At 34.9% G+C, this 23,313-nt stretch overlaps 4 protein-coding genes across 5 annotated transcripts; 3 read left to right on the top strand and 1 right to left on the bottom strand.

Moving 5' to 3' along the window:
• Positions 138-5,142, top strand: LOC18776033 (glutamic acid-rich protein). 2 transcript variants are annotated; one of them, XM_020564049.1, is made up of 11 exons: positions 138-971; positions 1,062-1,095; positions 2,351-2,430; positions 2,557-2,616; positions 2,743-2,850; positions 2,935-3,015; positions 3,132-3,212; positions 3,663-4,173; positions 4,314-4,411; positions 4,498-4,528; positions 4,620-5,142. In XM_020564049.1, exons 1-11 carry the CDS (start codon positions 486-488, stop codon positions 4,799-4,801), a joined length of 1,752 nt encoding a protein of 583 aa, XP_020419638.1. In that variant the 5' UTR covers positions 138-485; the 3' UTR covers positions 4,802-5,142. The 2 variants fall into 2 exon arrangements, with proteins under 2 accessions (XP_020419638.1, XP_020419637.1); XM_020564048.1 differs by having other exon boundaries at positions 2,740-2,850.
• LOC18776851 (omega-hydroxypalmitate O-feruloyl transferase) lies at positions 7,016-9,114 on the top strand. Its single transcript, XM_007209097.2, has 3 exons — positions 7,016-7,119; positions 7,274-7,726; positions 7,989-9,114. Exons 2-3 carry the CDS (start codon positions 7,286-7,288, stop codon positions 8,844-8,846), a joined length of 1,299 nt encoding a protein of 432 aa, XP_007209159.1. The 5' UTR covers positions 7,016-7,119; positions 7,274-7,285; the 3' UTR covers positions 8,847-9,114.
• Positions 9,878-11,823, top strand: LOC18776865 (protein ROOT PRIMORDIUM DEFECTIVE 1). Its single transcript, XM_007209966.2, has one exon. It carries the CDS (start codon positions 10,238-10,240, stop codon positions 11,531-11,533), a length of 1,296 nt encoding a protein of 431 aa, XP_007210028.2. The 5' UTR covers positions 9,878-10,237; the 3' UTR covers positions 11,534-11,823.
• On the bottom strand, positions 16,747-18,882 carry LOC18776905 (indole-3-acetic acid-induced protein ARG7). Its single transcript, XM_007209980.2, has 2 exons — positions 18,357-18,882; positions 16,747-17,614 (listed from the first exon to the last, which is right to left on the bottom strand). The coding sequence occupies exons 1-2, from the start codon at positions 18,752-18,754 to the stop codon at positions 17,575-17,577; spliced, it is 438 nt and encodes a 145-aa protein (XP_007210042.2). The 5' UTR covers positions 18,755-18,882; the 3' UTR covers positions 16,747-17,574.

The following is a 23,313-nucleotide window of genomic DNA, read 5'->3' as shown; positions in this document are numbered from 1 at the left end:
ACTCGAACTAGCCACATAGCCAATGGGCAACACGACCAAATCATATTGGACACGTGGCAAAATTAGCTTTGTTTGTACGTACGTACGCACTGAATTTCTTTTTGGTGGTGAGTGAGAGAGAGAGAGAGAGTAGCTGACTAGTAGTAAAAAGACAGAAGCCCGCTCTCAAAATTTTGGCATGAAATTTTGAAACCCCCACCAAACCCTCCCTCGCTTTATATTTCCACAGCCCGCCCGAAATCACCCCGAAAAATTAAAACCCCCCAATTTCAATTCCCACCAATTTCACAACCCCAATTTCTAATTTTTAATTTCACTTATCGTCTTTCTCTTAGATTTACATGCCTGTAGGCTGCTCATAGGCCCCTCCCCTCAGCTCCCAGCTCTGTGATTTCTAGGGTTTCCATTTCCCAAAACCACAAATCTAGGGTTTTTAACAATTATTTTTGTCCAATTCTCGATCTATACTTGATTGCTCCGTACCCATGGCGACCGAAGCCCTAGAGGACAAGAAACCGGAAGACGAAGCTCCTCTTGAAGAGAAGCAAGAGGCTGAAGCCGAAGTGGAGCCTAAGGAAGAACAAGAAGAACAAGAGAAGGAGGAAGAAAAGGAGGAAGAGAAGGAGAATGTTCCGGAAGCTTCGGAGAAAGTGACTGAAAACGAGGAAGAGCAAGTTGGTGAAGAAGGCGAAGAGGAGAAAGAGAAAGAAAGTGAAGAAACTCCGAAGAAGGCGAAGAGGGGCCGAAAAACTAGCTCCAAAAAGGAGGAGAAGGACCAGACCGAGCCCAAGAAGCGGGGACGAGACTCGTCAGGGAAGAAGTCGAGTAAAGAAGCTGAGGCGGAGAAGAAGGAGAAGGAGCCGGTAACGCCGGTGAGTGAGAGGCCCACAAGGGAGAGGAAAATAGTTGAGCGCTACTCAGCTCCTGAGAGTGGAAGGTCTTCGGCGAATAAAGCTTTGAACATTGAGAAGGTATGGTGGTGAGAAATGGTGCCTTCTCATTTCATCTTTGTCGAATTTTTGATAGCCTAATTTGTGGTGATTTGGTTTTTGTGATTTCAGGGTCGCGGTACAGAACTTAAGAACATTCCAAACGGTATGAGTTTGTTTTCTTCCGTTTTTTGTTTTTGCTTTTGATACATTAGTTCTTGTTAAATTTGTTGTCAGTATGATTCAATTGCTAAAACGGTTAATATTTTTGCACGTTGGTTTGCCATGACACACAATGTCTGTGACACTGAATGTTCTCTGGCCTTTCTGAAAATGATCCAAAATGGGTTGCTATTTGTTTTAAGTAGATCTTTCATGTTTGCCTTTCATTTCATCGGCAAAGTTATGTTTTTGCGTACCAGTTTGGTGTTGGTAGTATTATTGAATCTAGAGTCCTCACAAAGGATCTCGGATTTAGGTGTTTGGCACTTGTAATGTGGTGGCTGCTTTAGTTTTACTAGTTCTGAAGTTAGAACATTACCTGTGGGCTCGTAATTCATATATTGTTTTATGAATCCATGACCGTGATGCTGGTTCTGTATCCATGACCGTCCCAGTTCTGATGGACTGCTGGAATGCATTTTATCTTCCAATTAAAGAACCACTTCTAAGAGCACTCCTTTTCCATGATCAATCCTTTTCATTTTTTCAATGTGTTTTGGTATTTCACTGCATCATTATTGACAGTCTAAGTTTGGAATTCTAAAGCCTTATGTAGTTGATACCCATATTCTCAAAGTAGTGGCTTTTTTTTGAGTTGAACTGGTGTCGAATGCAAAGATGAGCCTTGAGTTAAGGCAGCCAACTAAGCCATGCTTATTTGGCTGCTATGTACTTAGGATTAAAGGGAAAATAAATAAGTTGGAAGAAAAGAAACAAATTTTTGTGATATGAATTTCATTGTGTTGTTCCTTGAGTTGTTGTAATGCCAAATATTCATATTGAAACAAGGGACTGGAGCTTATACCCATGAATTTGAATACTAAAATGATTTTAGTTCTGAATCCAAATTATGGAACACCACTGTGCATTCAATCTTATTTACATTGCTCTTGGTGTTATAGCTGAAGTGCGACCTGAAGTTGGATGATTTAGTGGCAGTTATGATCTCTGCAGTTTATTTTGATATGGTTCTAATTGGTTATTTTCTTTAGCTAGATGTCACAAATTATCACATGTAGGATGACTGCACGTTGAGAGGTGGAAAAAATATATAGCTCTTGTTTTTGTTTTTGGAGAGAAGCATATGGCTCTTGTTATATGTGAATTTACTATGCAGACAAAGTGTTATTTACTTCTATTAAAATTTCTTGTTACAGCAGCCTGGCCTATTTTTTGTCTGATATTGTGAACTGTTTCAGTGGCTTTCAAGTTGTCAAAGCGAAAAATTGATGACAACCTGCAATTACTTCACACAATTCTCTTTGGGAAAAAAGCAAAGGTTAATTTTTGGTTAAATTTTTTAGTCAGTGATTTCAGGTGCTTTGCCCTCATATTATCTGGTAGTTTTTTTCAATAATTTTTTTTTTTCTTGTAGTGTGTTTTAATTGGTTATGTTCTTGTGCAGGCTCATAATTTGAAGAAGAATATAAGTCAGTTTTCAGGTTATGTGTGGACTGAGAATGAGGTATTGTATGTTATGTGTGCTCACCTTAATCAATTTTTATTATTTGTGAGACGTCTTCTTGTATATTCATGTGTACAAATACTAGAGCCTCTGTTGTATTCATCTTTATTTTTCTGTTTTCAGCAGGAAAAACAGAGGACAAGGGTAAAGGAGAAGCTTGATAAGTGCGTTAAAGAAAAGTTAGTGGATTTTTGTGAGTTTCTTAATATTCCGATTAAGGCTGGTACAAAGAAGGTCAGTGTGGCAATTTTTATTTTATTTTTTATAGTGTATGAAAAATTGATGGGTGACACCTTATCTCATAAGCTGGGCTTACAGGAGGAGCTTTCTGTTAAGTTACTGGAGTTTTTGGAATCCCCACATGTCACAACTGATGTTTTGCTTGCTGAAAAGGAACAGGTTCTATTTCTTCTTTTTCTTGTTCTTTTTTATTTATTTTAAAAGTGTTGTTTGCTTGCTCTAAGTTCAATTGTTGCGGTGTTTTTGTTAAACCATGTTTCTTGTCTGCGTTTCAGAAAGGGCAAAAGCGGAGGAGGAAGGTTACACCAAGTAAGATGGCAGGTTCTGGAGAAGCATCACCAGAAACATCAGCCAAGGTGCGTATTCATTAGTCAAAATGAAATTAGAAATTTTTAAGAATGATTTTTCCTATCTGGAGTACATTTTGTGATGCATTAGTTTCCTTAATTCATTGTTATGTTATACACATGGCTCCCTGCTTCAAATGCATATTTTTCAACACTTTTGTTATATGTGCTTATGCCCAAGCTTCTTCTCCCAGAAAAAAAAGAAGCCTCAAATGATTTACTTCATCTTGTTTGCTTTTAATTAGATGATAGGATTTACTTATTGAGTCTTCTCTATATTCTTATTGATCAGTTTTTTTATTTTTTAAAAACTCTTAATGTGATAGCATTTGCAGTGGAGTCCTAGAATTGATGATGTATTGCAATGTGTATGTGTGTGCCAGTGGGTCATGCAGCATGATCCATTTTGTATTGTGACTAAAGTTTTGGAGTCTTACTTTCTGCCTTCTTTGTGCTTAGAAACAAAAAGAAATACCCAATGTTGAAAAAAAGCAGGAGTCGTCCAAGGCTGAAGAAGAGGAGGGCGATGACAATGATGAAACTTCAGATGCAAAGGACAATTCTGTTGGAGATGATGATCACAATACGATGGATGAGGATACAGACCATGAGGATAAATCCGATGAAGAGCAAGACGAACCAAAGGACCAGGTCTCAAGTCCAAAAAGTTCATCCAAAAAGGTTGTAAAGGAGGGATCAAAGGTTAAAGCTGGGAGCAAAACAACATCTGCTAAGAAGAAAACCCCTGCAAAATCTGCGAAAACACCTTCGGATTCTGCAAAGAAATCTAGTTCTACTTCAAAAAGAGGTGCAAGTGATGCCGATGGAGCTTCTGGCTCACAGACTAAAGCAAAGCGATCTGCAAAGAAACAAAAGACTGAAAAGGAAAGCCAGAAGGATGTCAAGGAAAAAGCCAGTGGCAAGAAACAAACGAGCAAGTCCCCGGCCAAGGTTTCGGCAAAGGATCAAGGTGATTTGCTTTTGCCGTGGATTCTTCCTACTTATTTTGATACTTTAATGTTTTTACTTTAAGGCTGTTTCATGAAATGCTTAATTCTCCCAGAAGTTTAGGAGTGTCTTTTAATTGTATCAATTTCTTGCATGAGCCAGCGAAAGGAAAAACTAGCAAGAAAGCAAAGGCAGAGCCCACGAAAGATGATATGCATGCAGTAATTGTTGATATTCTGAAAGAAGTGGACTTCAATACTGTAAGTGACTATTGCAACAATACATTGAGTGGATGGTTGAAGTTATGTGAGTTATATTATTTAATTTCCGCATTTTCTTTGTGCAGGCAACTTTATCAGACATTCTCAGGCAACTTGGTAGGGCTTCTTTCTATCTTCTATGATTTCTTTTTCTCCTTTCCTAATCTTCGCTTACACTTAGCTAACTGCAAAACTGTAATTTACTTAGGTACCCACTTCGGTATTGATTTAATGCATAGAAAAGCAGAGGTGAAGGATATAATTACAGAAGTAATTAACAATATGTCTGATGAGGAAGATGAAGGGGATGAAGCAGAGGAGGAAGCTGAAGCTGGTGATGATGCCGACAAAGATGAAGAAAAGGACGACAACGACGAAGATGATGCTTAGTTCATAGTAGGCCAGAGCTTATATGTGACCGTTGCAGAATATGTGCCATATGGTGGCATTCACCAGTTCATATCTTTCTACAGAGGTGTGTGTCATCAGCAGTTTTTAAGAACCGATAGGATTGCCTTAATTTTCAGATAAATATACCCAGCTGGGTGTGTTTGTACCATATTATTTTAACCTCTTTTGTAGTTTTAATCTGACCTCAGATTCATGTTAGGTTTGTTTACTTCTTTTTAAGTTAAACCCCCCCTCCTATAAAAGTTGTTTAGCTGTAGCCATGCCCATGACTTAAATTTTCATTATAAATGAGTAGTAAGTGGGTTTTTTTTTTTTCTTAATTGTTTTCTGTTCTTTTTTCGACTACAATAATTGCAATTTGATTTAGCACGAGGGTAACTGTTTTTGGAGCCTGGATTTTGAGGAATTAACAAACTGTCCCACTAAATTTTGAGGAAAAAAAGATTAAAACGAACTAATTAGTGATTATTAAAACGAAACTGACTGGCATCTAAATCAACCTATAAAATGTTAAAAATAAAAATAAATAATTCTATAACGATTATCATAAAGGTTGTTGGTTAAGGAGCTTGTAGGTTTGTATTAAAAAATAGGAGCTTATAGTTCAAGTGATTCAGAATATTAGTAGGAGCTTGTAGCTCAAAAGAAAAAGAAATGATAGTTGAGATTTTTGCTTTTTAAAATGCGGTGATAGTTAAATAAGTTGGGTATTCTTGTTTGACACTACTCAAGACATGTTTATTATCCGTATTAACAAGTTGTGTTATTAAGCATCATATTGAATTTGAGTCGTATTTAACAGTCATCCCTATTGTAAGGAAAGAAAACACATTGGCATAGTAATATTCTAAATTTCTGTTTCTAAAAACAGATACAAATAAGGTTATTTCTTAGAAAAAAATAAGGACTAAAAACAGTATTTTCGATTTTATTCTTCTTTTAAGTAAGTAAAGGACAAAAAGGACAATAGGAGAGAGGAGTATTGAGATATGATATTTGAGGGTTTTTTCAATTGGAATAGTGTAAAATGATTTTTATAAAATATATTTTCTTTTAATTTCAGTCCTCGTTTCTTTTTATTTTGTCTTGTCAAAATAAACCTGTTTTTAGCTAACAAGCTGTATCTGTCTGCTTTTATTATCTGATTTCTGGGCCATAGAAACAGCGCCTCTGATACACATCTCTTATTTTAAGGGGGAGTTAATATCTGGGCCAAGAATTTCATGCACATTGTTAATTAACCCTATGTTACTTAAAGTTGATTGAAAAGTTTCATCCAACTGGGTATAATTTTGCATTTAATATACCCATTCATAAGGTCCAATAATAGTGTAATGCATTTTTCTCCCTAAGTTTCTTAGGAGGTGACCTATAGCTTCAACGATAGAACATTTGACTCTATACCTACCACCACCAGAGCTTGAGATTTAGGGATTAGCTTATGGTTAACCTCAACCTAAAATCTTTTGTCCAAAAAAAAAAAAACCTCAACCTAAAATCTAAGGGGAACCTTCTGACTTCTGTCTGATTGGCTAAAACTTGTAAGAAAGCCATTGTCAGCTGTAAAATGCAAATATTACTTGTTTTTTTTTTTTTTTATGATCACTCACTTTTTTTCCAATTCCAATTAAGGTCAAAAAGTTAAGATATATGGCCATGAAATTCATATAAATCTTATTCTAATCGGTAATTTTGTGTTTAAATATTTAGAGCAAGTATACCAAGCAACTTAATATATTTATTTCGGAGGCCTAACACACCCACCAACCAAACCCCATCATCATCTGATTCTAATCATGTGCTGGTAACATTTTGGTTCACTGGCCAGTACCCTACCTCAGCTTATATGAGCTTAGCACAATCTGCAGATAAAAACACCAATCTCCAATATATATACTTCATAAAATCTTATGAATTTAAGAATAAAAAAACAAAAAACAAAAGGTCTGTCAGAGTCTTAAATTTCTTGTTCCTGAGAGAGGGGCTATTCCACTAAAAGAGCTTTGCGTATGAACCCCAACCAATTAGACATGTGAAAGAAAACCATTCTCTTTCATGCTGCAGAGTTCACTCTTTGCCAACCAAAACAATTTTAATGGTGAAAGTTTTTTGTCTTGCTTTTTTTTTTTTTGGGGTTTGGTAGAGAAACAAGAAATCCATAACTATTTATAATTAAAACACAGAAGCTAGCTACACGCCACATCAGTTTCAACCAAACCTCAGAGCTACTAAGCATTGCCCCAGCTGCTCCCTATATAAATCACAACACCATCCTAAAATCTACTGCAGCATTACAGGTACACTTCAAAATATTCCTTTTTTTCTTTAAAAGTTAAAGTTCTTGGTACATATAAACTATATTCAGCTCATTATGTAATTTGCATGTATGTATATGGTTTGGAAATTGGCTGATCACCTATTTTTCTCTTACTTTTCTTTGAAATGCTTTAGGTGTTTTCTGTGATGGCGGATATCAGTGGCAAAGCCTTTGAACTTTCGGTAAAGAAAGAAGAACCAACTTTGGTGCCTCCTGCAGAAGAAACAGAGAAGGGCCTGTACTACCTCTCAAACCTGGACCAGAACATTGCAGTCATCGTTCGTACCATCTACTGCTTCAAATCGGATTTAAAAGGGAATGAAGAAGCTGTGGAGATCATAAAGAGTGCCCTGTCAAAGGTTCTTGTTCACTACTACCCTTTGGCAGGGAGGTTAAATATCAGCACAGAGGGGAAGCTGATAGTGGATTGCACAGGAGATGGTGCTGTGTTTGTTGAAGCTGAAGCAAACTGTGAAATGGAAAAGATAGGTGACATAACAAAGCCTGATCCTTTGACTCTTGGGAAGCTGGTTCATGATATCCCTGGTGCGAAGAACATACTTGAGATTCCTCCCTTGGCTGCTCAGGTTTGAGTTTCCGAAATTTTTTCATGCTTTCTTCTTTCAGTTTTGAGAACATACTCACCACCATTGATATAGCATACCATCTTACTCAAGGATCGTCATGTCTTAACAAAAACTATAATTAGTTTTTGATACACTTGTTAAAACTTGGAGTATAAGAAACTGTCAAGAGTGCTACTACTGCTGATCTTTGATATAACCAGACCTTTTTTTTAACCAAAACGAACAAAAAGAAATTCTAAGGTGATTGTTTAATCAATTTCAGGTGACCAAGTTCAGATGTGGAGGATTTGTCCTTGGGCTATGTATCAACCACTGTATGTTTGATGGGATTGGGGCAATGGAATTTGTGAACTCATGGGGTGAGACTGCTAGAGGCTTGCCACTTAAGGTCCCCCCATTTCTAGACAGAAGCATACTTAAAGCCAGAAAACCACCTAAGATAGAGTTTCCACACAATGAATTTGCTGAGATTGAAGATATATCTGATAACACCAAACTCTATGAAGAAGAATTGCTATATAGGTCTTTCTTTTTTCACCCTGAGAACATTGAAAAGCTCAAGAAAATGGCCATGGAAGATGGGGTGCTTGACAAGTGCACTACATTTCAAGCACTCTCTGCCTTTGTCTGGAGAGCTAGAACTCAGGCCTTAAGAATGAGACCAGATCAGAAAACAAAGCTTCTTTTTGCTGTTGATGGGCGCTCAAGATTTGAGCCACCAATACCAGAAGGGTTCTTTGGGAATGCAATTTTGTTAACAAATTCACTGTGTAGTGCAGGGGAGCTATTGGAGAAGCCATTGTCATTTGCTGTTGGGCTAGTTGATAAGGCAGTTCACATGGTTACAGATAGTTATATGAGGTCTGCCATAGACTACTTTGAAGTAACAAGAGCTAGGCCTTCTTTGTCTGAAACTCTTTTGATCACAACTTGGTCTAAGCTAGCTTTCCACTCTACTGATTTTGGGTGGGGAGAGCCTGTGCTGTCAGGGCCAGTGGGTTTGCCTGAGAAGGAAGTAAGTTTGTTCCTTTCTCATGGGAAAAACAGGAAAAGCATAAATGTACTTTTGGGTCTGCCAGCTTCTGCTATGAAGACATTTGAAGAGTTGATGCAGATTTAAAAAAGAAAAGTTGGCCAGGTTATGGAGGAGAAGCAATAATCAGAACCCCAATTCAATTTACAAAGTGAAGAAAGAAAGAAAGAAAGAAATCTTGGGAATGAATAAAAGGGTGGTAGAACTTGCAAAGTTTGTTATGCATATGTTTCATCTATTTTCTTTGTTTCATTTTAATGTGTGGTTTTTATGGTGAGTATATATACATATGTTCAGCAGTTCATCAAAAGGACATGAAGTCAACTTCTAAATCAGGTCTTGTTTTGGGTTGCGTTACTACCAAGTGCTTGTAATGATATCTAACACTAACTTCATCATAAATCATCAACAATAACTAGGAAACATTGACTTGGGTGTACTAATATTTAAACTGTCTTTGTGATAGTTAATTACTTAGTCAGTTTGGGTGTGAACATTTGAGCTTTAAGGATTCGTGTTCATTGCAATGCAACTTAAAATCACAAACCAACAGTTTTGATATGTAGGGCGCCAATCAATTACCAGCCCATTTTGCAGTAGAACTTCAAATTTCCCTTTTCTATAGTTTGCAAGAAGGAGATCTTGTGGCATGGTACAATCCAAGTTCCAAGTTCCAACCCTAGAAACACTTCAGATCCTTAGTATGATATTTTCAGATCAAAAATATGATTAGGCTTCTTCGTCATGTACAATCCATCCAAAACAAAGTACTAATTCTTCCATCCGAAGCTGCACCTTTATGAAATAGAGCCACCTAACAAAATGATCCCCATAATTTTGTTAGATAACGGTATTTCATAAATATCATTTTGCCCCTATATTTAACAGAAAAGTTAACAAAATTGATGGCATGATCATTTGTCCTAACGAAACTGAAGTTGAAGGACTATAGGAACGCTTTTGGAAATTGAAGGATTCAAATGCAAATCAGGTCTAAGTTTAGGAACTAATAAAACGATTGTCTAATTTTCATGTCTATTTTTTGAAACTCGTCGTAAATAGAAATTGGGCCAACCCAGTAATCTGGTGCTTATGAACACAAAACATCAGCCCTTACTGGCCCGGCCTGCTCTTCCTGGCAAGCAAAATGGGCCTTGAAAAACATTATTTTAGAGATCCAATATAAACTTCATGACGACCGAGTCTGAAGAGCCCCGGAGTATGGTTTTTGTTCTTCTTCCTGGTTTGAGATTCATGGGTCCAAAACCAGGTCACCCAAGTCGAGGCTCTGCAGCTTGAACTCCCGCGATCGTTCTAATATTATATCCATCCCCTTCTGCTTCATCAATACAGCCACAAACACCGTCGGTCTTTTCAAGCAATATCTTATACACACGAGACCAAATGTCTTCACTGCGGCATTTTCACAAACACCATACATTCTTATAGCTGCCATTGCTTCGCTTTCTTCTAACAATATGTTTGTGAGAAGATACTGGTCAGTTGGGTCGTGGTCAAAGGATCAGAAGCGTTTTATGACCACCAGTAAGCGGGTGCAAGACAGAAGCAAGTTGAAGAGGGTTCATGATCTTGAGATTGTCACTGAGAAATGGAAGATAGCATCCAAAGTGCTCTTCTTGATGGAAATTCTTAAAAAAGAGCCTGAAATGATCATTCCCGTTAGGTCATTGGATCAGTACCGCAGCCAGATTAGTCTCCCAAAACCTCATCGAGTGTCTGATTTTATTCGGAAATCGCCGAAATTGTTTGAACTGTACAAGGATCACAGAAGGGTTTTATGGTGTGGGATGACCAAGAAAGCTGAGGACTTGGTAGAAGAGGAGGATAGGATACTTGAGGAACATCAAGATAAGGCTGCTGAGTATGTCACTCGTTTTCTGATGATGTCTGTTGATAAAAGGCTTGCTTTGGACAAGATTGTCCATTTTAGGAGGGACTTTGCTCTGCCAGTTGATTTTAGGACTGGTTGGGTGCACAAATATCCCCAACACTTTAAGCTGGTTAAAGATGAAGAGGGGCTTGAGTATTTGGAACTTGTTAATTGGAACCCTGCTTGGGCTATAACAGAGTTGGAGAAGAAGACAATGGGGATCACTGAGGCCAGTGAGGATCATACGCCGGGCTTACTTTCTATCTCTTTTCCTTTGAAGTTCCCTCCCAATTACAAAAAGGCATACAAGTATAGAGGAGCAATTGATCATTTTCAGAAAAGGTCTTATTTATCTCCATATGCAGATGCTAGGGGACTCAAAGCTGGGTCTAAAGAATTTGACAAGAGGGCAGTGGCTATTATGCATGAGCTGCTTAGCTTTACTGTTGAGAAGAGATTGGTGACTGATCACCTCACTCACTTTCGACACGAACTGGTGATGCCCCAAAAGCTTATGAGACTTCTTCTGAAGCATTTCGGCATCTTCTATGTTTCGGAGAGGGGGAAGAGATTTAGTGTCTTCTTGAAAGAAGCTTATGAGGGATCAGAGCTGATTGAGAAAAGCCCTCTGGTGCTATGGAAGGAAAAAGTCCAGAGCCTTATTGGTTATAGAGGGAAGAAGAAGATAGAGAATTTTAGTGATATGTCAGACATGGAAGACAATGGTTTCGATGAGAGCCAATCCGAAAATGAGGACATTGACTTGCAAAGTGAGCAAGAGGAGACAGAGGGTGACATGGAGGATGATTCACTTGGAGATAATTCTGAAATGGACATTGATGAGGTTTGCAGTGCATATGAGGATAATACTAAAAGATGTTAAGGTCCTCAAAATTTGATATTTGCAAACAGGTTCTGTCTCCATATGTGCTAGATTGCTAGTTGTACATCCTAGTTTTTCTGTTGTGTGAAATGATCATATCATAAATTTGGAAATTGGAACGCGGAACAAGAATGTGTGCCTGATACAGAATGAAGAAGCAATGTAGAAAACTCTCAAAAGTATACGGGTATGCTGATACGATACGATACACGTAAATCTCTCAAAAGTAGAATATGGATACAGTATCAATACGATGATTACAATAATACTAGCTTCTCCTCACGTTCTTCCGCCTGTGAGAGGCTTTTTTTTAAAAAAAATTTAAAAATTATTTTAGAATATAAAAAGATAATGAGTAGTTGTGTTCCATAAAAATAGGATTCATTATCTTATTTTTCTTTTAATTTTAATTTTTTAAATATGAAAAAGTATGAATTTACCATGTTATCCTCATTTAATTAATAATTTCAATTCTTAAAGTTTGTATTAACCAATAGCATTTTTTGGTATTTTGAATGTTTTACTATTATTTGCCTTTTGCTTTATATATATATAGATAAATATAGAAATGAATGAAAAAAAAACGATAAAAGGATAAATATTATAGAGTTATCTGAACAAGTCCAAATACAAAAAAGTAATTTCACAACACAATAAAAATTCAACTTTATAAGAGCAGACAAGGGAGTGGAAAATTATATGTGGAGTTATTTTTTTTTAAATAGAGAAACAAAATAGTGTGTGGACTATGGAGGCACGTAGATTGTGAGGTTTTTGCTATGACTTATGACATGACATACATTCTACCTAATAATCACATTTAGTGCCTGTTTGGCATTGTTTATTTGGGGTGATAAGTAATTTTTTTTAAAATTTAGGAAGCCTTGCTCGTTTGGTAAACTATAAGAAAATCACTTATTGTTAAAAATTATGGTGAGAGAAAGCAGCTAATAATATGCTTTCATTTTCTGATTATTCAGGAATTAGTTTTAAAGGGGCATTGGGTTTAATGACTATGCATGAATCATTTTCTCATTATGCGGAAATCAGTATCAACAACACTTTTAACAAAAAAGTTTATCAAACGCCAAACTGCTTCTCTCACAGCTGATTTCTCTCACAGCAAATCTAACAATGATTATTTTCACATCACAGCAATGCCAAACTGGCCCTAATCTATGACCGTATAGAAATGAATATTGTATGCCATTTCAAAATTGTTTTCATAAAATGTATTTAAATAGATATCATGACAAAGTCTTGACAAGGTCTTGGGTTCAAGTCGTAGCATTCGTGTAGTATGTATGAGTTTAGTATACACCCCACTCAATAGGAAAGGTCTTCCAAAAAAAGAAAAAGAAAAAATATATCATGACAATTCTTTTTAATAACATCGTTTTTCAAACTTAACTGTTTATCTGTTAAATATACCATTACTTTTATGGATATACAGTCTATTAACTGTTTATTCTTTGAAAATAGACCATTAATTACTATTTTATTTCCACTTTTACTTGGTAAATAGAAATATTAGGGGAAACTAAAAAGATTAAGATTAGATAGACAGTGTGACATAGTCTGAATGTTTAATATATACATATTCCTATCTCCATCTTGTTTCTTCCCACGGATCATGTTCTTATCCTTTTTGAGTGTTTTTTTTAGTGCAACAAATGTTGATATGGGTGGTCTACTTCCATCAATCAATATAATAGTGGATATCATTTCAACGCTACAATTCAATGATTTTCATGACAAATCATTTTAAATATGAATCTTTGAGTGTTTACGTTGTCATATCGGAGTCGTATCGTATTGGAGCGTATCTGATACGCGCATACCCCCAATTTTTAGCGTATGGGTGCAACAGAGGCAGTTTCTTTGCTTGTTAATCGTATGTTTTTGACAATGAAAGTCTATACCTTTTGTGGTCAGTTTTGGTGGACTTCTTATTGTTTATTCTAAATGATGTGATATTTCTGTGTTTGGTATTTTGTATTGCACTTGCTGTGCTTATATGATCTCACACATCTCAGCAAAACACTCATTTGTTTTTCATAAAGTTGCAAAACATGTGATAAATACGATTTTTCTTGGGTTTGAAATGTAGTTTCAGTAGTCATGTTCTTGTCATTTGAATGTTCTTTTCTCTTCACTGCCTTACGGCACCAGTCAATCCATCATATTCATTGCCATTATGCACCCGTTGTCCTGTTCTAAATTTCTTAGATGTTAAAACTTTCAGATATGGAGGAGGAGAAATTCATGAAGTATGTGAGAGGGAAGCATGCTAAAATTAATTCAAGAAATCTGACAAACAATACTCCTCAAATTGCACTTTCACGTTGGCTGCTAGGCTGAGAAAAGAAGCTTCGAAAGGGCTGGTTGTGTTGTTTAGCAAGTTATTATGAGGTAAGAATGACGCATATTATGTAGAGGTGTTGCTGCGTTTCATGTGTATCATGGGATTATATTTTCACATAATTTCATTGTATTTTGAATTTCAAGCAGAAACTTATGTAATATATTCAAACTAATGTGGCATAATTCATTGCATAATTCAGCAATAACAACTGGAATAGTCAATGCATAAAACCGACAGCAAACTTTCTATTTAGCACACTTTACGTACCCAAAAATCATTGTCAATCCCAAAGAAGTCTGAGCACAAAACATCAAAAATCAAAGAAGTGTGCTTGCCACAATTCAAATTGATGTAAAAGCAGGAAGAATGAGAATATTTTTCATATTTTTCCTTCCATCTTCTTTCTTGTTCTTGGCCACTGGGATTTCTTTTTTCCTGTAATTTATAGGCAAAGGTAGAAAGTTTATCAGATCAAAATGAAAAATCATCTTGAATGACGAATATTAGCATAAGCTAACGACGAGCACACTTGATCACAATATTAGGAAAACAGAATATAACATTAGAAAAACAGGTTATAAATTAAAGAGATACCCATTCTTTAAATAAACCCTACACAATTGAATTTCTATAAAAAAAACCTAAAAAATGACAGCTAGCCTTATTGAATTTAATATTGATTATTAAATTACTTTGATGCCCTATTAAGTGTTTTGGGTATTTTTATGAGATTTTGGAGTTGGGCTTGTTTTAAGAAATTGATGGCAATTTTGTAATTTATAAGAAGTTAAAAGCTTTTTTGTTATGTTGTAAATGAGCTTTAGGTATGTTTCTAAAGTCCATTTCATATGAGGTATTTTTATAATTTGGGCCCCTATATTGGGTATAATAGTGAATCTCCCTAAATTAAAATAGCGAAAAATGACAAAACAAACCCTATATAAAGGTGCAATACCCTTAAAAAACTCCGAGGCAAGTCATACGCCCATATACATTGTATTCTAATGGTGTGTTTATTAAAGAAATTGGAATTCTCATCAAGAATTAAATTCCACCTATGGAGGATTCATGTTTACTTCACATCAAGGAATTAAAAAGTAAGTGGAGCATACATAAAATTAGGAATTGAATTCCTGATTTTGCATAATTCAGTTGTTAGATGAGAGGTGATATTCTAATTCCTAGAGAACCAACCCATTAGTAATTCACCTTTTTTACCCATTATATCTTCACACAATTTTAAAATTTCCAAATTTGCCATCTACTTTAACCCAACAACGATGACATTTTAGTAATTAGTACCACTCCTACCCCAATTCTATATGGTTTAGTAAACAACTTCAATAAGAATCTAGAACGTAATTCTCCTCAATCCAACTCATCCTCAATTCAATTCATCATAATCTAATTACGGATTAATAAACATACCATAAAGTCTAATAATAATGACAAGGGCAGCTTTTTCAAGGGCCAAGTTTGAATAACATTTTATTTTTGTAGCAAAGTCATAATCCATGAGCAGTGGCGGATCCATGAATTTTTCAAGGGAGGGGCAATAATGATTTTGGTACTGCCTAAGGACTGAATAAAAAACATATTATGAAATGAACTAGACCCTTAGATAATTTTAGAGTTGATTAGCACGATAAAATAAATACAAAAATAATAATAATAACATATTATTACAGTAAAAAGATTAGATCAACAAACAAGTTGTGTCAATCAAGTCCTAATGAAACAAAAAGTCTAATATTCAAATTGTGATGTGAGAGCATCGTGCAAGGATTCTTCTTCTTTGTTTTTATTTTTTGGACAGATGGGCTTCTTGAAATTGGGAGCATAAGCATTTTGGTATTATATTATTAGAGCATCCACAACGGGCTCCCTAAGTTACATCCTTAAACAAATTTTAGGGAGGAATTCGAAAAATACAACTCCAACTATGCTCCCTATTCACCTCCTAAAATATAGAGACCTTTAGGAGCTCCTAAATTTGAGGAGAGAGAAAGGACTCTTAGTGCTCCCTATAATTTAATGTTGCTTTATTTAATGAGTATTTCAAACATTTAATTAATGTTTATATTATTTTTTTAATAGAAATGGACCAATTAAAAAAGAGGTATAACATTTATGACTTCCTAAACTAGAGAATATGATTAGAGTTTAAATTTTATAGAGAGCTCCTAAAATATTTATATATATATTTTTAGCTAAAATTTAACTAAAAAATAGAGAGCATAGTTGTGGATGCTCTTATAATGAAATATTTATTATAACAACCAAGTAATTGAAGCAAAATAATGAATCTTAAAATTGTTGTTATCTAGGTTGCACCAAAATCGAAGAGTTTGATTTTTAAAAAACAACTTCATTGAATCACGCATTTCATTAAACATAAACGAAGGATGACGTCGTTTGTGAAAATTAAAAATAGGGTTGTCTTCTTCATTTGTGAACCAGAGCCTCCATAAGCGACACACCTCTACAACTCCTCTGCAATACAGCATGTGCCTCAATCGTTTAACTTGTCAAACAAATGGTGCCTTAATGCGATTTCAGGAGGCCTCAGATCGACGCACTCCATGAAGTGCGCCTTGATAACACTTTTTAAAATGCTAGAGAGCGAAGGGGCAAATCCAACACCTACATGGATTTTTCCGGCCACTATCCATTAGGGATACAAGCGAGGGCCACTTGATGTGTTAGTTATAACTTTGCAGCTCAATGAATAAAAAAACACGATAAAAGGATAAATATTACAGAGTTATATGAAAACGTGTCCAAATGCCAAAAAAGGTAATTCCACAACACAAGAAAAATACAATTTGATAAGAGCAGACAAGGGGGAGGAAAATTATGTGTGGAGTTATTTTTTAAAATAGGGAAACAAACTAGCATGTGGACTATGGAGGCACGTAGATTGTGTTGACGTTTTTGCTATGACTTATGGCATGAAATACATTCACATTTAATCTATGACCATAAAGACATGAATATTGCTTAGTTTTATTTTTTATTTTTGACTCGGTAACAAATTGCTTAGTTTTATTTTTTATTTTTTAGAAAGATAATTCATTCATAGAATCAAAGACGTATAAAGAACGACATGATATAGTGGCCTTGTTAAAATCTTCATAGGACAACCTCATGGGACAAACCCCATGGGAGGAAAGAGTACTACACATGTCATGGACTAAAAAGAGAGTCCAATTCAGGTCACTTTGGACCATTACAATAAAAGAACAAATAAAAAACGAAAACTAACACATAGACCTCCGACGAGAACTGCAACTATAGACTAACACAGTAGACCTACATGAGAGGACCGTAGAACATCCCAACTGTAAAAAGAAGCATTCTATGAGCAAAATCATAGTCTTTTAATACTCACACAAACTGCAAGGTATACCATAGCAGAAACTAGGAGATAACATGATGGAGGAACACATAAACAACAGTAAAAAGACCTCTGAAAAAAGCTCCACTTCAACTCAGAACCGAACAAAGAAAACCTCTTATAACCAAGCATAGTTCTTTGGTTGGCACAGAGTAAAGAAGAGCATCACATCCCAATAACTACTACCAGTGTTGCTGCTGCCGCCGCTGTTGAAACAGAGACAAAACATCAGCCACCAGGTATCACAACTTTCTCTAGGAGAAACACAATCCATCGTCACTATTGTTGTCGTCGTCGAGACAAAGACAACACCAGCCACCTAGAACATTGCAAAAACAATCAAATAAAATAAATAGACAAACAGACTTACATTCAAACAGATCTAGATTATCTGGGGAGAGGAATAGGGGGTAAGAGGAAGGGAAAGGGTGGGAGAAAAAGAAGGGGGATGAGGACAAGAGGAGGAAAATATGCTTAGTTGTTGTTTGAAATATACAGGATTTCAATGATCTTTCATTCAAATGTATCACTAATTTGAAGTGTTTCTCCCTAGTTTCAAAATAGATGTATGTGTAAAATTCTTTTTTGTTTATGACACAAAAATTCCTTTACCTTCTTTTTTTTTGAGAGAATCATTTAGTCCAAACAAAACCAACATGTTAAAATCGAACTAGCAGCATAGGTTGTTCATCTAATTGAAATATTTCATAAAAATTAAAAGAGGTAAAACAACTAAACAAACACAGTTTTTTGTATATTTAGATAATTCAGTGAACCAGGAATTTTGATGTGTTTATCACCACAACACACTTAGCCGTGGTTCTTCAAATATTTTTCTGATCTATATTTATATAGCATTTCTCTATGAAAGTGCTTGAATTACAACAAAATTAACCACCAACAGTGATAAATTGATGACCATATACATCTTTTAAAATTGATTTATCTTAAGCATTCTCGACGGACTAAGCAGTCTATAAGCACCACCATAACCGTTGTTAATACTCGAGCTTAGATGACGAGCCGGGCTACGAAGTATCAAAGAACCATAATTAACAAACCCGCAATTTGGAGTGCCAACATCCTTCTCAGTACACTCCATCTCAGCCAACACTTTGACAAACAAATCCACATCACAAGGAAGCAAAATCGGCCCTTCCCAATTGTACCCGTATTCAGTCTCAGCATCCTCCAACAACATCTTAAACAACGGGTGATTCGCAAACTCCGTCTTCACCGCAAACCGTTGTCTTTGAGGCCCAACATAAACTGAAAAGCACCCATTTGGAGCTACTTGGCCTTTGCTCTTCTTTCTATTACCGAAGCTGCAATCCCATGACTTGCTCTTGGTCAGTGAGCTGAGCTTGAACCCTTTGTTGCTGCTCTCTCTTTGTAAGCTGCATCTCCTCCATGCTTTGGCAATCAAGTTCTTGCTCCACTTCCCTTTTATGACATCCATTTTTGAAAGTTTTGCAGGAAAATATGAAGCTTTCTGGGTTGAGAGGCAGAGGAGCAGAGCCGGGGACTTATATATCTGGGTAGGGTTTGAGAACGTGAGATGTGAGGAGATTATAAAGCACAAAGCCCCTTGCCCATTTATATACTCCTAATAATATGGGAGATTGTCAACTCTCATGCGCCGATGGATTTGAAAAAAGATAATGAGTTTTCTTAAGGAAGTTATATGGAGACAATGGAAAGGGCAACTTCTTTTTTGTCTTAACAACAACACTTGCTAGGTAGGCTTAGTGGAGAACAAGATAAGGGAAAGAAGAAAATAAAAATATAGCAATAATAAACTACAATATCAACATATGTTTCAATGCAAAATGAGTAAATAAAAGACAACTGATGGGAGAAAAAAATATATATATTTTTCGGTTTTTTTTAAGGTAAGATCAAGAAGAACATTTATAAGATAATGGAGGTTTTTGTCATATAGTTTATATTTGGAGGATAAAATGCCATGTTGTGAGTGGTGGTAGGTTGAGTGAGCTTCCTGGAAGTCTTGTTTGTTCAATCCCAGTTTAACACTTGGCTAGATGCAAACCCCAGATATGAATTTCTCCATAACACATGGTTTTTGTGTGCAACAAGTTTTGCTAATGGTCTATGATTAAAGTATAGGTTTTTATTATTATTTTAAACCGCAATATGTGTCAAGCACGAGAAAAATTATATATGATGGGTTATGGGTTATGGGTAGCTGCCATCAAGATATTGGAATGGGTCGTCATACCCCTTGGTTGAGTCCTTGAGTTGATGAGTTCAAGTTTCATTTGGTTTCCTCTCACGTCTCGCCAAGTCACATGGTAATTTTGTGATGAGATGTATAATGACACATAAATCGAAAATTATTAAGTTTTTGTTACATAATCTATATATATAAAGCAAAAAACAGAGAATTGTGAAACATTCAAAATACTAGAAAATGTCCTTAATTAATTCAAATAATAAGAATTGAAATTATTAATTAAATGAGGATAATATAGTAAATTCATATATTTTTTCATATTAAAAAAATTAAAAATAAAAATAAAATCATATAATATGTCATACTTTTATGGAACATAACTACCCATGTTATCTTTTCTTATTTCTAAAAATAAAATAAAAGATAAAAAATAAAACCAATTGGCACATGCTCATGCATGTGCCAAGGGGCTAGTAATAATAATAATAATAATGTAATGTTATGATAGTCTCTCTACTCATGGTATCAAAATATTAGTTAAACTCAAGGGGCGGACCTATTAAAGGAAAGGAGGTGCAGCTGCACCTTCCTTCATCGGAAAAATCATTGTAGGTGCTTCAAATTGCCCATTTGCTTAACTGGTGTACAGATTACTTTATTTCCATTTTCAATATTTAAGTAAATGTCTTTGTCCTTTTACTTTTATTTATTTTTATATTACTCTATTTACTTAAGTTTACAATGTAAATAAGAAAGTACCCTCCATTTGAATTCAAATAAGAATACTAGAAAATCAAATTCAAACAATAAGAATTAAAATTATTAATTAAATGAGGATAATATAGTAAATTCATATTTTTTTATATTAAAAAAATAAAAAAATAAAAAAATAAAATAATATGTCATACTTTTATGGAACATAACTATCCATATTATCTTTTCTTATTTCTAAAAATAAAATAAAAGATAAAAAATAAAACTAATTGGCACATGCAAGGAGCTAGTAATAATAATATAATGTTATGATAGTCTCTCTACTCATGGTATCAAAATATTACTTAAACTCAATGGTCATACACACCCCACTATATAATTACTCAATATAAATTGTTTACGTATTTAATTACATCTTGATCACCAAAAAAAGAAAAAGAAAAAACGTATTTAATTACGTCATTTTTACGTAGCGATCTTAAGTTTACATTACATAATATGTTATTCTAAGTCTCTCTACGCACTCCTAAAGGGCATAAATAGCCTTTATTACGACACATACGTCTTGTCATTTTGATTTTTGACATTTCTTGATGGTGATGTGGGTAAATGTGAATGTGTCAGTCAGAATTGATACGTTAACTTGATAAACTAAACATACACCCCTCTTTCTGCCCACTGGAAGGTTCTTGCTGAATTTAATTTGAACATGTTTGGCCGAAACATTCGTGCTGTAACGTCATTTCTATGAGTAGACAGGGAATTTCTACGACATGATTCTCTTACTGTATCAGCAACTTGCCCTAAATAACTTCCTTGGGTCTTCGTGTCTACCTCCTACTTGCCCTAGATAGCTTACACGAGTTGATAATTGAAAGTTTGCTTCTTTTGTCCATCTTTTCATTTGTTCCACTCATACTATTTCTTCTTGGAATCATTAATCAGGTTTGATATTTTTACCCTCCTGAAAGTGACTTGTCTTGACCAGTATCAATGTATGCATGGGGCGGTTGCTACGAAATTGGTCGGCCTTAGAGAAGTCCATGAATTGACGCAAATTTTTCGTGAATTTCAAAATTGCAAACTATTGAATATGATGCTTTCTATTACAAGACTTAAAATGAGTTAGAAAACAAAATAAAGATTGTAAGTACGCAGAAAAAAACTTACAAGACTAAAAGATGAATAATAAACTGAAGAAAAAAACTTAGAACTTGTAGAGGTGCTACAGTTTAATGCTTTTGATTGAGAACATTGTATCTTGTTTGTGTTTGCTTGGCGGAGGCTTCAATTTATAGAGTTTTTGACCTAGGCTGTAAATAACATTTTATGATTTTTATTTTTATTTTTGTCAAAATTATGAAGGTTCGAATATGAGATCACTAATATGCAAATTAAGATCATTTTTCATTGAGCTAGATCCCGTTAATAAATAATATTTTATTATTGAATCATATCTCTAAGATAGCTATCTTAATTTTCAAGGGTCAAGTCTGTATCCAATGACCCAAAATTAACTGAGTACACCCTACAACCAAATTATTTATTGAATTACTAATTTACCCTAATATAAAATGACCAAAAATGATATATTGAATTGTGAAACAAATATAATTTTAATAAGTACACCCTACTCAATCTATAAGGACAAATATTCTTTTGGAGTTATGACCACGAAGTTTTACAAACAATTAATGAATGGCTTCTTGCTCTATAGAAGAAGTGTGGAGCACTTTCATTTTACCTAGAAAAAAGAAAAGGAACCCATAAAACTTTCAGAAGATGATAGAATGTAGAATATATTTGGAGGGCAATAAGTTCAATCCAAAAATAAGAAATAAATAAAGAATATCACAAGAATTTACAAGAATCAAGCTTTGAATTGAAGGAGCTAGCAAATCTACTTTCACACCAGCTTAGAAAATTAAAGATTTTGATGCAAACCCAACATTTGAAAAGAGGGCATGAATTCATGTTAAAAGAGAAATTTGGTTTAGGATTGGTATTAGCGTGTTGTGTGATATAGTTTATTAGGGTGTACCAGGAGTATTTTTGGTAGTTAAATATAGTGTTACTTAAATCATAGGATGTACTCAGTTAATTTTAGAATTTGTTTAGCAACACTCTTCGTTTATTGTCACGACTCACAAGATGATTGGAGGGGACCACCTCTTAAGCTTGCAAGTTGCGACACCAGGCTCCAACAACCACTTTATCAAGCTAATAGTCCTTGACCGGGCCAACAAAACAAAACTTGTTTATGGGATTTCGGTTACTTTAATATTCATTAATTTTACCGGAAGGCATGTCCTTCTGGAAATACTCATACATATATTTAGAATAATGCAGGAACCTTGAAGCATGCATGCAGTCGTTGACATTGGGTTTCTGCAATCTTGAATATATTCGTCCATGGTTATTGTTTATCAATTGTAATATAATATATGTGGTTTAAGTTAGTTAGTTAAGATAGTTTTTCCGTCCCTTCACATTTGAGTTCGATTTCCTTGTCTGCATACTAGAGTAATTTAGAGAATCACCTTGTGGAAAAACAATAATCTATGAAATGAAAGGTCATGTACTTCTGCAAATGGCGAAGCTGAAAAATTAAGAATAAGAATTATAAGAAATAAATGAATTACAATTTGGTTCACTTTAATTCGAAGGTTTCCTTAACTTGTGAAAGCATCTTCATGTTAGCTAGCTAGTAATAATTAATTTGTCAAACTGATAATCTGCAAACTAAAATACGTTTAATCGATACGGTCCAGATTAACAGTTGAACGTAACATGCGATGCCATGTTTGATAAAACAATATTTTTCGTGTGTAATTGAAGACCGTGTAGCTCATACCCCAAACTTTAGGGACGATTTCCTTATAATTTGAATATGTAGGTGGTGGAATGGAGGCTTCAAATGAATATTAAAACATAATTTGATTCTTCATGACGTTTTCCAACATTTATCTTTTATTAGGAAGCTCCTCTAACTTCTTTTGTTTTTTTGTTTTGTTTTTTTTTTGTTTTTGTTTTTTTTGCCTTTTTCAAATACTTTGTTAATTTGAGCTCTTTTTTTTAATGGTAAATACCATGAGGTGTTCTCACACTCG

Source organism: Prunus persica, chromosome G5 (assembly GCF_000346465.2).
Source record: "Prunus persica cultivar Lovell chromosome G5, Prunus_persica_NCBIv2, whole genome shotgun sequence".
NCBI classification, from domain to species: Eukaryota; Viridiplantae; Streptophyta; class Magnoliopsida; order Rosales; family Rosaceae; genus Prunus; species Prunus persica.
Note: the sequence above shows the minus strand (reverse complement) of the source record. Positions and strands in the feature narration are given on the sequence as shown.

What these genes read in the sequence shown, in the direction of transcription:
- LOC18776033 (XM_020564048.1), top strand. Translation starts at nt 486, where the DNA reads ATGGCGACCGAAGCCCTAGAGGACAAGAAACCGGAAGACGAAGCTCCT. An exon ending in TGCTTGCTGAAAAGGAACAG is followed by an intron (nt 3,016 to 3,131) that starts GTTCTATTTCTT and finishes TCTGCGTTTCAG; the next exon opens with AAAGGGCAAAAGCGGAGGAG. An exon ending in GGTTTCGGCAAAGGATCAAG is followed by an intron (nt 4,174 to 4,313) that starts GTGATTTGCTTT and finishes TGCATGAGCCAG; the next exon opens with CGAAAGGAAAAACTAGCAAG.
- LOC18776851 (XM_007209097.2), top strand. Translation starts at nt 7,286, where the DNA reads ATGGCGGATATCAGTGGCAAAGCCTTTGAACTTTCGGTAAAGAAAGAA. An exon ending in TTCCTCCCTTGGCTGCTCAG is followed by an intron (nt 7,727 to 7,988) that starts GTTTGAGTTTCC and finishes AATCAATTTCAG; the next exon opens with GTGACCAAGTTCAGATGTGG.
- LOC18776905 (XM_007209980.2), bottom strand. Translation starts at nt 18,754, where the DNA reads ATGGATGTCATAAAAGGGAAGTGGAGCAAGAACTTGATTGCCAAAGCA. An exon ending in GTTGGCACTCCAAATTGCGG is followed by an intron (nt 17,615 to 18,356) that starts GTTTGTTAATTA and finishes GCAATGTTCTAG; the next exon opens with GTGGCTGGTGTTGTCTTTGT.
- LOC18776865 (XM_007209966.2), top strand. Translation starts at nt 10,238, where the DNA reads ATGTTTGTGAGAAGATACTGGTCAGTTGGGTCGTGGTCAAAGGATCAG.